Source organism: Limulus polyphemus, unplaced genomic scaffold, assembly GCF_000517525.1.
Source record: "Limulus polyphemus unplaced genomic scaffold, Limulus_polyphemus-2.1.2 Scaffold829, whole genome shotgun sequence".
Classification (NCBI taxonomy): Eukaryota; Metazoa; Arthropoda; class Merostomata; order Xiphosura; family Limulidae; genus Limulus; species Limulus polyphemus.
In genome coordinates this window covers 52,942-72,285 of record NW_013666439.1, presented here as the reverse complement: position 1 = coordinate 72,285, position 19,344 = coordinate 52,942, and the positions used below count along the sequence as shown (strand labels likewise).

Genomic DNA, 19,344 nt, shown 5'->3' with positions numbered 1-19,344 from the left:
AACGATGAATAAACAGCACACACTTTACTTGTTTTCAAATAATATATATATTCGAAACAAGTTAAACGTATGCACAAAATAAAGTGTTCGCACTATAGATAATATAATCATATTGTAGACGTTGTATCAGTATATGAATAGTTCTCCTCTTCTTCAAAAGTTACTTAGGCCTGTTCAATTACTTTAGAATCTGAGTTGGCATGCCGTACTATTTTCTTTAATACTCTCGCAATGATAGTCTGGTGTGATTCACTTACGATTGTGGTGTTCCTTCTTCTGAAGATCTTGTGTTCCTCACTCAGGCTGATATATATATATATCAAAGGTTAGGCCTATAATCTGTCATTATGCCTATCAGTTTTAGGCTATTTAATTTCACACCACCTATATTCTCTTTGCTTTTATCTGTCTAATTCTGTCTGCTGCTTCCCGCTTTTCTCACGCTATTTATATCTTTGTTACATAGTCGTATGACCACTTCCTATATTCTCGACACCAATTAGTTATTAACAAAACCTTCTAGAATCGTCTGCTTTTAACTCTTATTATAACAAAACTTAAAATTCATAAAATATTCACTCAGAAATATAAATTAATCACTAATATTTAAACCAAACAGTCTTTTATATCATGAGAATTTACAACGTTGAATTTCTAATCACAAAACATTTTTTTTCTGCTAAATGTCTATTTGACATGTGCTATACCAACTTTCTATCACATACTCACTAAAACAAATTCGTACTTACAGATTGATAATTTAAAATAAAGTTCGCAATCTGAATGACTATTGTTTGAGTGAACAATAACCTAGAATTCATTTTTAATGCATAATAACAACTTGTTATATTTTTAAAAATTACTATATTTCTGTTTATCATTTCTTATATATATTTTGTTTTCATGAAGATAAGCCCAAGCTATATGTCAGTGTTACTGTATAGCTTTTACTTGAGTAAAGAGAAACATAAAAAAGTTAGAAGTACTTCTACTAAGATTTAATCCCAAGTTTATTTACATTGATTCTTGTATGCTAGTTATTTTACTACTGAATTCGTAATGTTAGATATCGCATAAAACCACAAGAAGGCTATGTGTAATCGATCTCTCTAATTTAGAAGTGATAGACTAAGATGAAGGCAAATAGTCAACATCACCAACCGTCAGTTCTTCGGCTACTCTTGTGTCACAAATTTGTATTGTAAACTGAATCACTAATTAATTAGATGCGAATGTTTTTACTGTGTGGTGCTCTACTAACAAAAACTTCATTGCTATACATACAAACCAGTTTGGTATAGCATACTCGAAAAGCCTTTTTTACGTTAAGATATCGAAGTATAAATAATTATCCATCTAAATAAACATAGATAGTACAAAAGTATGTCCAAGTTAAGTTATTAAGAATAGCTGTGTAAGAATATAGGGATGATTTTCTTAAATTACACACAAATTCTGCTGAACAGTTTTTACACTGTGTGCAATGTATAATTTGTTTTCATCATTTCTGGTCAGTAAATAAATTTTCCATAAATTTTGAACTTCCATTTCAAATATCAAAAGACATCCAGTAAGAGCATCCATCAGAAATACGTGTTATATATTGGAAATAAATCCACCAAGGTGTTTTGGTTCTATAAACAGGGTCAACAAAACAACATCAAAAACGTGAGCTGAATGAAGCTACTTACATTATGCTTCTTGGCCTAAAGAGCATCAACGAGTTTTACACAAACAATTACATTTTCGTTACATGTTATGAATAACAATTTTTTATCTTCAACGTCGAGTGAATACTAACTGATATTCCACTTTACCATACATTAAATGACCTTAATTACCTTATCATACGCAAACAAAAATGCTTTTCGCGAAATAGTGTTAACATATTTCTATTTTAACTTTTTCATTAGCCGAAAGTATTATATATCGAACAACTTATGATATGTGAGGAAAAAGAAAAACGCTTTCCACAAAACAGTACAAGCCTTTTCCATTCCTCTTGAGATCAAAGTACAGTTAACTGCAAACAAAAATGCATTGAAAGGAAATTTACATAAATAGTTAATTAATTTTCCGAGAAATGTTCAAACATTAAAAATGGATCATAAACTTTGCCTATTATATATTTTGTTAAGGAAGCAAGATAATATGTAATTTTACCTAATTATTCTAACTTCAAATCATATACACTGATGTGTATTAATATATTATAAAGGAAGTAGTTCAATGTAGGGGAAAGTGTAATAAGACGGCCACCTCGAATGTCATGAAAATTAAAATTTACCTTATTTTATCATACACGCTATTTCTAATTTAAACAAAGATCGTTTTTAGATATTAAAAAATGCACTTGTAGAAAGTGAGAGCTGTTTTACCTATAAGGTTGGATAAAAGTCGACCCCAGGATGAGGTAAAATGGCCTCCATCTAACTCATAACAATTGCTATTTGAAATAAATGGTGCATTTAGCAAATGTATCTAAGTCATTTAAATTATCATCCAAGTGCTCCCGGCAGGGATCGGTAAGATATTGTACCATGAGAAAATGTCGCATTATCTAGGACAATGGCGTAAAATAACGTTAGTACTTGTGTGTGACATTGCGGCGAAGCTTACGGCGGAAATACATGTTATTGGCGTGTGGGGTAAGATAGCCCCATATGGGGAAGTTTCACTGTAAGGCAGTCGAATATTATACAAAATCAGTAAACTTGATCTGCGTTTCTATTACAGCATATTCGACTGTCTATAATTCCTCGTTGTCTGAATTCAACAAAATGAAATTCCATGAAATACCTACTTTGTAGCCATGAAGAATTCAAAGTGCTTATCTTGGATCAAAATTGTTATAAGTAAAAAAAAAGTTTTAGTTTGATTATTAACATTCAACCCTTTCATCCATTGTGTTTATATATGGTGGCCATTTTATCGAAGGGACCATCTTACTTCACTTTCCTTTAATATAGCACATAAAGTTATAAATGAGGTATAAAATATATTAGTGACATTTGGCATAGAAATATTAACTAAAGGTATAATTTACTACTGAAATAAAATGAAATTCGAAAATATAGAAAGCTATCCAGGTTGAGTAATCGTCTTCAATTTGATTTTGATATCTTTTCTGTAATATGAACTAACAAGAAATAGGATTAAACTATTGCTTCAATCCTTTTTTCTTCGCTGTGAAAGTAAATCCATTAATTGATTCAAATATCTGACGCATCCTATTTGCAAGAAAATATCGCAATGCCTACTTACCTCTGATCATTAAGATCTATCATTCGTGTTACAATATGTATATGGTAATATATATACAAATATGGTAAAGATTATATTTCCGAACTACTGAATTAAATATGACTTGAAAAATAGTTTTACATGTACTTTTCTCAGTAAAGTAAACTAATAAAAGAGAAATACCGATAGCTTTGTTTCTAATTATTGGATAAAAAGCAATGGAAAAAAAGGATAACACTTTTAAGAAACTTACGTGAAATTAAGAATGAAAAACTGTGATATCACATTTCAACCAAAAACAACAACAAAAGACACTTTATATAATAAAAATATTCTTGAATGGAAATACTTACCTCAAAAGAATTTCCTGTGCCAAAGTAGATCGGCACAAATGCTAGCCATATAATACACGTTGTGTACATAGTAAACCCTATGAACTTGGATTCATTGAAGTTCTCTGGGATTTTTCGAGTTTTAACTGCATACACAGTGCAGATAGTTATGAGAATCATATTATACACTAAAGATATCAGAAAGCTGGAGTCTTTTATTCTGCACTTCAGTATCACCTCGTTTCGTTTTCCATCCGGGTAGTACTGTCTGACCCCTGGTGGTTCAATTATGAACCATACAGCCGCTCCGATGACTTGAACAGCTATAAAAACCGACGTGATGACCACTTGTGATTTTGGACTTATAAAACTAGGTCTACGAGCTGACTTACGTGCGTTGTCAAAGATTCTGGAAATTCTGTTTGTTTTAGTCAATAAAGCGCTGTAGATGATAGAGAAGCCAAAGCCCACACCGAAACGTTGAAGTCCGCAAATCTCCATGCTGGGCTTAGCAAGCAAGACAAACGTCATTAGGAAGCAAATAAGAATACCTGTGAGAAGCATGAAGCTGAGTTCACGCCCTGATGCCTTGACAATCGGCGTGTCACTGTTCTGAAGGAATACGAAGATAACAGCACCAGTCAGTACTATACCTAGACAGGAGATTCCTATTGGAACTATTGCAAAAATAGAATTCCATCGCATATATTGCTGGGTTAAGTCATAGCAGCTTGTCTTATCTGGATATGGCCAACGTCCGTGACCACAGTCAGCACAAGTAAACTCGTCCAGAACGTATTCCCAAGGCTTACAGCTTGAGCAGAGCCAGCAGCAAACATCTCCTACCTGCATCTTTTTTACTTCACCTACCCCACAGGGTGCACTGCAGATAGAAACTGGAATTTTTTTCTCACCTTGATTCCACACTACTTCTTCCAAATTAAGATGAAGTCCGTCGTACCAACTTCCCACACTCTTGTACTCAAACACCGATGAATTACCGATTCTTTGATAATTGTAGATGTCATAGCGACCTAGACCGTCTCCTTGTTCGTCAAATTTCACTTCACTACCTGCTAGATCTAAAAATAAAAAAATCTAAAGTCTTCAAACCACATTAATACACATTATCTGATACTAATTCTCATATACTGTATTTTACAAGAAAAGCAATATCTCTGTAAGTGATTTTTTTCATTGGATATAAAAACTATTTAGGATATATTAATTATTTGGTTTGGTTTGAATTTCGCGCAAAGCTACTCAAGGGATATCTGTGCTAGCCGTTCCTAATTTAGAAGCGATGGACAGGCAGCTTGTCAACACCACCTGACGCTAAATATTAGACTACTCTTTTACTAAAGAATAGTGGGAATGACCTTCACATTATGATGCCCCCAAAGCTGAAAGGGCGAGCATGTTTGGTGATGAAGATATAAGTCATGAAATGTTACGGATTAACAAAATAAAGGCGTCCATCTGATCTTACAGTACCTCTGTTTTTGTAAGTAAAACATTTTCTCCATTTACTTTGCCCTCTTCTCTACGGTTGCTCACCTGTAAGTATTAATGCTTTTAACGCGAAAATTTGGGATGAGATATCCGTTGTGGCAGACAGTCCATCGTGTAGCTTTACGATTAAAAACAAAGTGTTAATTATATGGATTTTTTTTTCATCTGTTAGTAGTTACGATACACACACACAAATATATATATACTGTTTTTTTTTCTAAATAGTGACCTTTCAGCTTAACCATAGCCTCAATAAAGTAAACAGACACGATTATTTTCGATTCTAATTTTCAGCTTGTTAAATATGAGAGAAAACAATAATAAGTTAGTCATTCTGATTAGAGTTGACTGAATCGAGACATCGAATCATATTATTTCCTTTAATATTTACTATCACATAACTAGGTGTATGACACTGACTGTATTTTTGGTAACATTATGATGCCCCCCAAGGCTGAAAGGGCAAGCATTTTCGGCGATGGAGATATAAGTCATGAAATGTTACGGATTAATAAGACAAAGGTATCCACCTGATCTTATGCTTAAATTAGTAGTCAGATCATTAAAATTCTAGGTTCTTAAGTATCAGTATGAAAAACGGCTATGGTCAATATCAGTAGATGTACATTTTATTTAAAAACGTGTAAGTATTATTTGTTCAACGAATTAACGCAATTTTATGTCAACCACTCATATTAATATGATTTATTTTTGTGCCACAGGTTTATGATTTTATATAAAAGCGAATTAGAATAGTTTTGACGTTGTCTCTAACATTTGTTTTTTATACAAAAACATCATACGTTACATGAACAAAATGAAATATTTTGTTTTGTATTCTGTATCTATATATTATGAATTTTAATAGAAAGTTTCCTTTAAAATAATGCAAATTAGGATAGTAAACATAAAATACCACACCTGATTAAAACAAGCTTTTTATTCATTTTTCCTCCAAAACCCCACTATGAAAAGTTTTACCCTCACTTTGTTTCTATTGTAATATATTATCATGGAAAAAACAAACGAAGTCTATATATTGAATTCAAATAAAATAGCATTCGTCAATAGTTTTCTATACGAACAATCAAGGAATTGATTGCTTTATATGTTTTATTGCTTTGAATGTTTTTATCTTAAATTGAGATGATTATTGAAATCAATCAATCTTATTAGCTAGAAATATATTTTTTAAACTTCCTACTATATAACAAATCTTTCAAATTTTTTATTGGTAAAAAAAATCTAGATTTAAGAGTTAACAATTTCTCAGCCTAAACTACATAATAAAAGACGATATTATTCAGATTATCTAACTGTTATCACTAACTATAAAAGGCTTATTGCCTTTGTCACTCTGTCGAGAACGCTTTCACGCTCCTTTTTAGTAATGCTCAACAATATACATCGTCGCTTAGTAACAAAATTATCACCTGACTGTTCTTAGGCCAACTATGGTGTTTATGTATAATGATCAATATTCATGTTGATTTGTTAGAAAGGTTTGTTTTTTTATTCTTTTTTTTAATAACTTTGGCGATTTAACAGCAAAATAGTTTAGTTCAGAAGTTTTATGACATTGAGTTGTAGCCAAAAGCAAAATAAAATCTACCAAGTAGTGTTTCAGCTAAGCCTTATGTTACGTTTATGTATTAGGCCTAAAGCTTAAATCAGACTACAAATAGGCCTACTATTACTGACGTTAAAGAGTCAGTGTTTAAAAAGTTTTAAGTGGTGAATAAATGTTAATTAATAAATATTATTTTGGTATTTTAACACATATATTACCTACTTGGGCTTAAAACATAAAGAAATATAAACGTATATTGCTGCCAAATATCTTTTATCCTTTGTACCATTGAAAGAGTTGAAAAATGTGTGTCAGTGTTTAAAAAGTTTTAAGTGGTGAATAAATGTTAATTAATAAATATTCTTTTGGTATTTTAGCACATATATTACCTACCTGGCCTTACAACATAAAGAAAAATAATCGTTTATTACTACCAAATATCTTTATCCTTTGTACAGTGGAAAGAGTTGAAAATCTATGTCGGAATGCCCGCACTATGTTTTATATTTCCTGACCTAGAATACAGTGAAAAGGCTCAAGAGTGCTATTTAAGTCTCTTTCAGAGAGCACACGTACTTTTGTTCGTGTGGTGATTAAAGAATCACTTCGAAACTGATGAAATAAGTGAAGAGTAGGTGCATTTTGGAGATACAGATAAATTTGTTTTTGTTAAATTCTATAATTTTCGTTAATCATTCAACAATGGTTTCCCGTCATTTTTGACGGGCTTTTATACTAGTTGTAATGATAATAATTAAACTAAGAAAAATAGGCATATTTTTTTTACAGGCAAAAACTGTAAATGTTATAATATCTAAATTAATTTATGTTCGATTGATCTTATAAGACTACACCTATTTGTTTATAATCTTATTACTTTATATTTCTTAGCTAAATATTTGTAGTTATATGACTTTATACTGTTAATTGCATCTTGATATTGAAAACATGATTTTCTTACTAAGAGCATGTTCAAATGGTACACTTTGTTTTTTTATTCTTGCAGTAATAGTAGGTGAACAACTATTAAACAACCAATGTAACTGACAAAATATACTTGTATAATATTTATACAACCAATACATAAAATAATAACAAAGATACTCATTTTTTCTGCCTAAGACATTCTCAGAGTCTTGGTAGAATACTTTTACAGCACTAACGAGAATAAGAATTTAAGGTGCAGAAAAAGAAAGATTAACTATAACATAGGTTTTATGTTCAGATACACAGAATTCTTTAATTGCTTTCTCATACAGATGCAGCTTATACAGATAAAGAGTATTCATTTTCTTAAAATTTTCGACATACTTGCATATAGCTAAAACTCGTAAGTAAGAGAATTTGAAAATTAATATAATACATACGGTTTTTTCAGTGACTTAAAGTATCACCCGAAGAAAAACAACAGCATCTTATCCTCTACATCTACCCGCCGATTCATAGAAATTCTATTTTTACATGAATATAACTAACGCTTTTGATATTCATACTAGTTATAGGTGATACTTTGAAGGTGGCTGTAACACTTGGAGATCATCAAAAACTATTTAGCTTATCAAATTAGGAAAGAGAATATCATAAGATCTATAAAATACATCTAACACCGTCTTCATTAATCTGTAGCGTCAATATGACATCTCATAAGATAATCATCCGAAGGCAAATTTTCCTGACACAACTTCCATTAAATGTCTTCTTACCTTGTTATCATGTTCCAAAGTTGTAGAAAATTTCCATTTATACTCGAAGACTGATTCTAAAGTTTCATATAACAAAATGTGGCCGATGAACTGATTGAACTAATAATTTATGATAGAGGTACTGCGAATAAACTTTCTTCCAGTTATAATCCGGTTATAATTCCAGTTATGAGAGTCTCAAAATTATTAAGTGATCACCGTGATATTTTGGTAAATCCCACGGTGTTCTTGTTTGAATATTAGTTTTCAAATCATAACTGAATATTTGATGAGACAGCCTTAATGTTTTATAATTTAAGTCAACATTAGTGAAAATTAATCCAAATTATTTCTATTATTGATTAGTTATTGAGCTTGATAAATTCAGGTAGGTAAGTTAGTCATTGAAGCGACATAACGATCAGGTTCATTTATATGAAGAGACAGCGCGTAGATATTGAGAAGGTGACTAGTGGTGGAAATTGTTCTTTTGGAGGACGAACACTTTTGCTGAGTAAGTCGTAAATGATAACATTTTGTTTTAAAACCCTGAGTGATGTATCTCGTGCGAAGCTGGAAAATATGTTTGACAATAAATGAGGAGCCAATACGATCATACTGTTTACTGATAGGATTAAGCATATTGATTTGAAAGGCTAGACGATTAAAATGACGCTCTAGGATCTTTAAACGATCATTAAATGAAGAAGATGCTGAAATTCAGGAATAGTGGCCGTGGGTTAAACAAAAGCGGATAAAGGTCTTGTATGTATAAAGCAAAAACGGCAGATAGGCCTTTCAAAAGGTTAAAATGCTGTGAAATTTTGTGACTGAGTATGAATAAATGAGTTTTCCAATTCAAGTGCCTATCAAATGTAACATAAAAGTATTTAACAGTGGAAGAAAGATGAACGAGAATGTGATTGATATGAACTCTATAAAGTTCAAGGTTGAGGCATGGGTGCACGTTTTTTCGAATGCGCCCAAATAAGATTGTTATGGGTCTTAGCAGAATTGATGGTTAGATGCCATAGATAACATCATGTTAGAAATTGATTGATGGCAACCTCTAGAGAATTCCTTATAGCAAACTATAATAACTTCCGATCTAGAGGGAAACTAAAAATCAAACTGGTCATTAGTATAGTTAATTAATTACTTATAAATATTAGAATGCATTATTTCTTTAGTTGGATACCTTCGCTGTTAACGATATTTTCTGTCGTCAACCCAATAATATCTCACGAGGCTCAGCCAACTTAGGAGATTTAGGTTAGTCCTACATATAAAATCTAACTAACAAAGCTAATCGATCTTTATAATAAAAGTATAATAATGTACAGCAAATAAAAATAAAATAAATGTAACTATATTCCATGTATTAACTAGTATAACCAGTATTATTAATAAACGTTTTCATAATCGAGCAGCATGAAACAAAGGCACTGTCGTCAGAATATTGTAAAAAAATAATATTTTAATGGACGCGGTATATATCTGCTACATACAGAATGTAAAGGAGTGGCAAAAGTACAAATCATTGTGAAACACCCGCTAAGGTATCAAATGGTCTAGAAAAAAATACTTTTTACAGAACAAACACCTAGCTGTTGTCTGTGAAGAAAGTACTGGAGGGACATAATTTAGTAGGAAAGACATTTTACAAAGTTTGTAGCGCAAACCCTGTTGCCAGACTGAATCAGAAGCTTTTTGAACATAAAAAAAGGATCATACGTTATGGTCGATTTGTGTTTAAGCGATTGGTGATAGTGTAGGAAAGTTTGAGTAATTGGTCATGCATGTAAAGAGAAGGTCAAAAGGCTGCTTTGTTGAATTCTAAAAATCGATGTTCGGAAATAAAACGACGCAGTAATGTGACAAGGATGCGTTCAAAGGTCCGGATGAAGATACTTGGGTGGTAAGAATTAACATCAGTGGGATCTTTATGAGGCTTCGAGAAGAGTAAAATAGTAGTGAAATTCCGAGACAATGAATAATAATCAGTGCGTTGGATCACATCGTAAAGTATAGCTGGTAAAAGAAATAGACATAAAATAAGAACCAAAACTTGATCGCTTTCGAATAGTTGACTATACACTTTATATGTGATCATTTGTGCTAACTCTTTTATCAAAGCTGGTAAAAGAAAGAAACTTCTTTTTAGTGCCTATTGGAGATGGAGGTATTTAATAACATTTTGTCCTGGAACTGTAACAGATCGAAAAAACAGGACTAGGCTTCTTAAACTAGTGAGCTGCACATTATATACATGGTGATCGTAAGAGAAAAAATATTATAGTGTTTATTGATGAAGACATCATTTTATTATACTTAGAGTGAAGAGAAATTCGCAAGATGTATACAATTAAAACAGTTACAACGTATTTAACTAGCTTACAAATTAACTATTTTAGTTTTTATTTCTATATATTTATTTTTAATCACCAATCACGCACCTTCACAAAACTACAACCTGTTATGAATTTAAAACCACTCTGACTGTCTGTGGCACAGCGGTATGTCTGCGGACTTACAACTGTAAAAACCGGCTTTCGATACCCGTGGTGGGCAGAGTGCAAATAACCCATTGTGAGCTTTTTGCTTAATTGCAAACAAACAAACAATCTGACTGTTTTTAAAGTAGTTAGATCTGTTATAAGGCACAAAGTTTGATTTAGAACTCAACTAATAATTTTTAGAACTAACTTTAAACTATCGTCTAATCTTGAAGAAAATGTGGGAACGGTGAGAAAAAGTAGGAATTTTTTTCTTATTGTGATTTATTAACTACATATTAAACATTTTGGCATATTTTTAAGGAATTAACTTTTTTCTCCATTTATAAATGGATTAAACAACACGATTGGAATTTGTATTAATCCTTAGTGATAACTGTTACATCGCCAAATTAAGATTTGATTAAATTAACCAAATTTTTTATGTAACTTTTTCATGCTTCCTATCCTCCTAAGTTTCTCATTTCATTGATTAACATATCTCAATTGCTACCATTAGGGACGCTACATCATTAGTTATAAATTTCCATTCAAAAAATGTATCAAAATCACTTGCGTTACTTTAGGAAATTCAGGAGGCCTCTACTGAGCATTCATCGGTAGTAATTGGATTTAATAACTGCAAGTTATCAAACGTTATAACAAAAACATATTTGAGCCAATGGACATAAAAAAAACTCTTAACAAAAGTACCAGATGAACAGAATGTGTATACCTTAACACTTCTTCGTTTAGCCAAAATCTTCTTCCAAGATTTATATTGTTGCTGGAATCTTTTGATGGTATTTTGTTTTTTAATTTCTTGTCAGATTAGATAACATATTAACCTTACATATTCCATAATTTTCGAGTCGATGAATCGAAATGATAAAACAAAGCGATTAAATTTTTTGCACAGTAGTTGAAAATAACTACAAGTTAGATGACTGCTTTACCTAACATGAAATTAAATTGCTACCTTTATTTGGATTGTTCATCTTGATAGAACAATATTTTAGAAACAGAACTTTAAGAATCTATCAATTCTTCTGCCTTATTATTTTCGTAATTTTTAGTTTTTTGAATTAATCTAATATTTTACTTTCATTTTTTTTCTTTGCTCATGTACTACAATCGATGTTTTTCTATTATACCGCTAGTCTGATATTTTTCCCGTAATTTATTTTCGCAGTACTAATACCAACCCTTGAACTTCCATCTGAGTTCGATCCTCTATTTTGATATGAGTAATTTGTTTTCACGTACATATTGATCATAACGTCCAATAACCTAATAACTAATAGGAGATGGCTGCTCTCACGACATTGAAATATATGTATACGAAAACTGAATATATTCAAAGTTTACATGCGTGGCAGAAGATTATCCTTTTATAAATTTTTGTATCAGTATTGATTTTGTTTAAAAAACAGATATGATTGATTAAATGTCTGTAAATATTGGATAAACATAGACTTTTTATTTCAAGTATATTTTGAAGTATATTTCTGAGCACTATAGCAATGAGACTATAGGCTATTTTAAGGTTACTATATAAGCTATGGTTCACTATTGGTTATAACTAATGACCCTATAAATTACAAACCACATATTCAACTAATATATATATAGTATGTCATCAAATACGCATAACTTATAAAACTCATCTTTTCTTCAAATTACATTGAACCACCACAACACGAGAATATGTAAGTTTATCATTTTAAGGTTACTATATAAGCTATGGTTCACTATTGGTTATAACTAATGCCCCTATAAATTACAAACCACATATTCAACTAATATATATATAGTATGTCATCAAATACGCATAACTTATAAAACTCATCTTTTCTTCAAATTACATTGAACCACCACAACACGATAATATGTAAGTTTATCATTCTAATTTGTATTACAAATGGTTATATAACTGTTATGCAAAATACATTTGAAATGTAACACAGAAAGTTACTATAAATATTTTGAAAATCAAGAATGGTTCAGATCAACTGTTTGATTTTACTTCACATTACTCTTACTTACAGTTTACTCCTTTGTGATGTTACATATATATCACGTGCACTTCATCGGGTTATCGGGGATCTTATTTTGTGATGTTACATATATCACGTGCACTTGATCGGGTTATCGGGATGTTATTTTGTGATATTACATATATCACGTGCACTTCACCGGGTTATCGGGGATCTTATTTTGTGATATTACATATATCACGTGCACTTCATCGGGTTATCGGGGATCTTATTTTGTGATACTACATATATCACGTGCATTTTATCGGGGATCTTATTTTGTGATACTACATATATCACGTGCACTTTATCGGGTTATCGGGGATCTTATTTTGTGATACTATATATATCACGTGCACTTCAGAATGCGCAAACATAAAAAGTGTGGAACAGATAAATATTAATGAAACTTGGAACTTTCTAGTGCCACAGTCTATTTCGTATTCTTTTAAAACTTAAACGTAAAATTTATATTAAGTGATCTAGCATATATGGAACAGTTTCACTTTTGTCCCGTGAGTTAACGGTAAGTTTGCGAATTTACGACGCTAAATTCCGGAGATCTATTCCCCACCGTGGACATTGTGTAGCTTTGCACTAAGATAACAAGATTAATCATAAATATTTTAACTAGTTAAAGGTAATACATATGTTAAGCATTTAAACACTGATTATTATATTCATAGCCGTTCAGTTTTGTTTAGTATCAACCATCAAGTAGTAGGCATAGTGTATATTTTAACATTACTTCTACTCTCGATTCACAAGTGGGCGTGGTAACAGTGACGTAGGTAGATGACGTCGTCAAACACACCAATAGCTTCACCTCGTCAATATTAGAAAGATCCAATATTAATGAATATAAGTACACGCTCTATCTTCTCTGCACAAATTGTAAAGAGAAAAAATGAAGAATATAAGACAAACTCGCTACTACTACTTATTATATATTGAAATGAAAACTTTTAAGCACATTAACCGATAAAAAGCATAAGAAAAAACGTAAAACATCCACTTTCAAAGCTGCATAAGCACCGTACAGAGAGTGTGATATTAAAGACTTAAGGCAAATTACATTTTTAAGCCTTATAAAGAAAACCTATACTATGTCATTGTTTAATTCGATATTTGAATCTTAGTTACAAGGGTTAGTAGATAATTTGTGGAAAATGTTGATGTTATGATTGAGAATGCAAAACATTTTCTTGTCTTCGCTCCTTTGAAGAAGTTACCAATATTTCACGTTGTTTTTTGTCTCTAGCGTTAACTATAGCTCACATCAACGGAAGTACACGGATCAATATATTATGATATATGTATACGTGTGATATTATGTGAATACAACATATTTGAGGCATTGTTCACAAGGCATCGACTTTTGCGAGGAAAATTGAAGCATACGTTATAGAAAATAATGCTATTCGTAGAAATAAAAGGGACTGCAAGAAAATAAAGCCAAATATGCATTGTATTTACAAAGACAAACATATTGAACATTGGCGTAAACAATCGAGGAGTAAAGCAATTTCTTACTAGTTTATTACTGGTATTAAAACTGAAGCTATTCAATGTTGCCTCTATAAGGGTTAATTATTAACTGAAGCTATTCAATGTTGCCTCTATAAGGGTTAATTATTACATAAAATCAATAGAACTTCAGCCGTTTCGTTGTAATGTTGAAAACATATATGTAATATAGGAACAAAAGTTATTTATCTGCAATGTTCATAACGTGTAATATATGTAAAGTGGAGTAATACCTATATATATTACTCTAAATAACGTTGCAATAAACTGAGTTTCTTAGATAAGACTTGTTTTAAATTTTAGGCTGTAATACTATTTGAAAGTGTAGATATATCATGTAATGAATTATTCCGTCTATTGGTTTGAATGAAACTTGCCTATTTTTATTGGACTATTCCTGCAATAGTTTAGAATCAAGTGGGAACGTTTTATTGGTGTCAGTTTAGATACTTTACATTAGGTTATTATAACTGTTGTTTGGTATTCACTTAAATACTTCTTATTATATTATTCTACTGTTATTTGATATTCATTTAAATTATCCACATTAGATTATTTCTACTGTTGTCAGGGGTTCATTTAAACACTTCATAATGGATTATTTCTACTGTTGTCAGGGGTTCACTTAAACACTTCATACTGGATTATTTCTAACGTTGTCAGGGGTTCACTTAAACACTTCATAATGGATTATTTCTAATGTTGTCTGGCATTCACTTAAGCACCTTATATTTGATTCTCTCGGTATTAGCTAACAACCACATAGTCATGTCATTCTTGTTTTGTTTAAGCGATAAGAACATTTTACAAAGTATATATATGTGTGTCTTTAATTAAATTGAATTTATTTCAAGTGCCCAATTCCTGCTCCGAGAGCCTCGTATTACAATTTAATTTGTTTTCGACAAATGGTACCAATGGGACAAACGTGTTTCTGGTAACTTGGTTAATGAAGTTATGGATTCTGTCTGTTTTAGGCTCAAACCTTTACAGTTTCGTAAAATAAAAAACGACTAGTATAGTAATATAATACACAGAGCGAAACTTTGATCATCTTTTTGTGTTTACATCAAATTATTAAATTATATACAAACATATTTTTTAAATCGAATTTTACAACAAAAAACATGCATATTTATTTAAGAATACTTTTAAACTGTTTCTTGGTCTTGTACGAAAATATTTTGAACGAGCCTCATCATAAAGAACACTCATGTATTTAGCTTGATTAGCTTGAAGGTATATATAGGATGTAGCACTAGAATAATATGCTTCTATGTAAAGGGTAAACATTTTAGCAATTTTTCTCTGTTTTATTCTTTTTATGCCCTTATTTTCAATGCTAATGCATATTTCTATTACATAATAATGTAATGAACATACATTTATTGAAAACGTTTTGGCTTATGCTGTTCATGAATATTCAACAGAGTGCAGATATTAACTTTCTGTTGTTTTTGTCCCTAGTTTGGGATTAGTTTTCCTTGTAAGGTTTTTCCGTACAACAAAGCTCATGACTTTTGTCGAGCTGGATGTCACGGGATCGTGTATGATTAACCGCGTGTTGTCATGTTTTAAGTAAACTTACCTTAGAACGTATATTTTAGTTATAAAATATATAATAATATAATATAAACATTCAGCGCTAAATTAACGACGACCTGATGGGAAGACTATGATTCTTGGACGATACTCGAATGCCAGACTAACCAGTAGTCTTGTGATGAATGACATATTTTTGGATGCTATACATAGACACATGTATGGTACACCAAAATGTGAATGCTATTTACCACAAGAAAGAACTGTTAAAAGTTTATAGTAAGCTATGAACATTGTTACTATAGAATAGGAATGTTTATCTGAGTCGAGATAAGTTTAAAAGATTTCGTTCTCTACACTATCGAGAGGATGGACAAATCTTCCAGCCATCAGGTTTCGCTTATAATACCGCTTACAAATACGTTTTAATCATATTGTGGTTTTAAAATTTTTTTTTAAATTTTAATTTTGTTTTCATTTTAATTACCCTCTAGAAAAGCTAAATCAGACCGAAATAAAAGTATCCTAGCAACCACGGATGAAAAGTTTTGAAACAGTTAGAGATTTTCAGGGTCATATTGAAGCATTTCATAAACTTGAACTGGGCTGGTTGCCCATGCCGCATTCAACTTTATAATCAATATTAGAATAAAGTAAAAAGAAGAACGACAACTAAATACATAAAAAGTCAGAACGTGAGATATCATGCGTTTAAAACGTGTTTACCAAGTTTTGATTAGATTGAATAGTCAGCCTTACCAAATAGAAGGATAATGTTAGTGAATAGATTCTATGAATTATAAGAGAAGAGGCGATAAGTGATGCGTTTGTTCTATACATAAGTGTATACTTCAAAGACTTACTAATTATATTCCCAGGAAGAAGATTCCTTACACTCTTTCAGGGCAAATACTTGTACGAAGTAAAATGCAAAGCAGGCCGTTTTGAGAGTACTTGAAAGGTGGTGGAGTTCTGTTTGAAGTCGATTTTAATTAGACGACTGGAAGAGAAAATGCACGTGCATGCGTGCATAAGTGTCTTCCTATTTTATCTGTATGGTATTGCAAGATATGAACGCCGAGGGCTAGTTTGTGGACATCCTATTTCGCTCTCAATTTTACGTGTCATTCTTTGCAGCCAAAAATACACTACATACACTGGGTTCAAAAAGAAATTCTTAAACTCTTCTTCGTTAGTATCAGATGTAACCTTCCTACGGTTGTACAGAAAACATATAATGACTTTGCTTTCGTGAATACAGAATGTTGGATCCCCCCATATCCCTTAAGAAAATGCAGTGTTCCTCATCCCTATTCCACTTTTATTTTAAATCTTAAAAACATTCGTATTACACCGTGTTATCATATATATTTTAAAAAAACAGGTTTGAAAACATAGTAAAATTCATCTCATTTTGCTTTTATATGCTATTATTTTAGAAAAAGAGGTAACTGTATTAAAAAATCCCTATAGGGATATATTAGAAGCAACTCAATTCTACAGTGAGTTGATCCTATGGCCTGGTTATGCTACTAACTGTACGACTTGATATTCTTTGATATGATAATAGACTGTGAATTCTTTTGTGAACAATTTTGCGCAAATTCACTTCATAAAACGTTAATTTCTTAACCGACGGAATTTACCTTTCAGAGATTGTGTTTGCCAGCTTCTCCAAAAAAAAAAAAAACCGCTTAGCAGATCGTAATTATGTGCCTAATAGCAGTGAAAACTACAGACTTTTAGTTGAATGTGTTGAAGGCTGTTGCCATGATGAGGTCAAATTTATTACACATGCATTAATATTCTACGCTTCAACATAAATCCTTTAAGTTAAATGCCTTTTCACGGAAATTTAGATATGTGTCTTCTATGTTTTATCTTTGTTTCAGTAGTTATAGAACTGTTTCCAGTATTGTTTGTCAATTGAATAATCTTCAGATCGCTAAAATAATAAGAAAAATATTAACCATAATCAACGTTTGTCATAGTTCTGATGCATCATTTCGAGAATTATTAATTTTTAGCAAATGAAAGACAAAATTATAAACATGTATCATCTTTCAATCTTGAATGATTTCTTGTTGACTTAAAATGTTTTCATGGTAACAAATTTTATAGCATAGCAACTTTTGCGCGTTGGTAGAATACATTGAAACATTTCAGCAAAATCAAGGTTACGGTCATGAATTGCTCGTCAAAACTATTTTTTTTTGTGCGAACGTACCGCATTGGAAACTAATAGACTTCTCGTTTTAACTTATATACTCAATGCTTACAATTAGCGGAACGAAACGACGAAGTGCTTCTTTCAATAAGGTAAAGAGATGACTTTAAAATGCACCACAGTTTGTGTGTATAGCAAACACATCGATAAAAATAGGCACGTAGGTAGATGCACAATTTTTTGATAAATGTATCAACAAAATTTGCGTCATAAATAAATCTATATACATTTAAAGTACATCGAATGTCAGTAAATGTTGACTTGTCTTTGAAAATTTTGCCAAAGATAGTTCCACTATAAAAAATAATAATTATATTTACGAGGGGCCTCATATTATGCCATCTTCACAAATTTTCCTAATTTTTTTCTCTTGGAATGATGTCTAATTTTACGGGATGTTTTTTTCATATTTTGAATAAATCGTTCACTTGCGTCACTGCATGTGAATATGTTGTGTTTGGAGAAGTTTCAATATGTTATTATTTCTTGATCAACTGGAACTTGTTATGTCACGTTAGACAAATCTATATAAGGCTTTGTAAGATTGAAGATGGCTCAAAAAAGTGTCGAAACTAGCTTCCTTGTCTTTGTTCTATAACGTTGTTCCAAAGTGTTTTTCCTTAGCTTAAACAGCTCTATTTATATTACCTTGAAATATATCATTTTTACTATTTTCGTGTTATAAAAACGTGACTTTTTTTCTGAGCTATAGATGTTAGTTTTTGCATCTGTTTTTTACTATTGTTTTTATGTGTTAAAATTAGATTTACACATCTAAATAATGTTCTAATGTCATGGGTAGGTTTATCTGTTAACAGCACAGATACCCATAAAAGTTTCAGTTTTCTAAGAAATACAACAGTGAGATTCACTGGTCAATACTTTTTGGCAAAGCAATATTAGATTGAAAATGAAACAAATTTTATTTCTAATATTCATAGAATATCCCTTAATTTAAGTAGACTATGCTTTGAAATAACACGAATGTTGTTATTCTCGAATAAACAAAACTGTTGAACCGAGTTCAAGCAACATGCGGTATGTTGCACAGCGGTATGTCAGCTGACTTGCAACATTAGAATCCGGGTTTCAATACCCGTGGTGGGCAGAGCACAGATAACCCTTTGTGCTTAACTACAAACAATCAATCAATCAAAAGAGATATGCAATTTAATGTA

General features: G+C 31.3%; 1 protein-coding gene across 2 annotated transcripts in view; it reads right to left on the bottom strand.

Annotated features, from left to right (window-relative positions):
* The window catches only part of LOC106460753 (metabotropic glutamate receptor-like), a 74,930-nt gene that overhangs the window by 32,232 nt on the left and 23,354 nt on the right, over window positions 1-19,344 (bottom strand). For both annotated transcript variants that reach the window (XM_013920488.2, XM_022387529.1), the window contains exon 3: window positions 3,597-4,657. In XM_013920488.2, coding sequence (XP_013775942.2) covers window positions 3,597-4,657 — 1,061 coding nt within the window. The remainder of the gene's footprint in view (window positions 1-3,596; window positions 4,658-19,344) is intronic.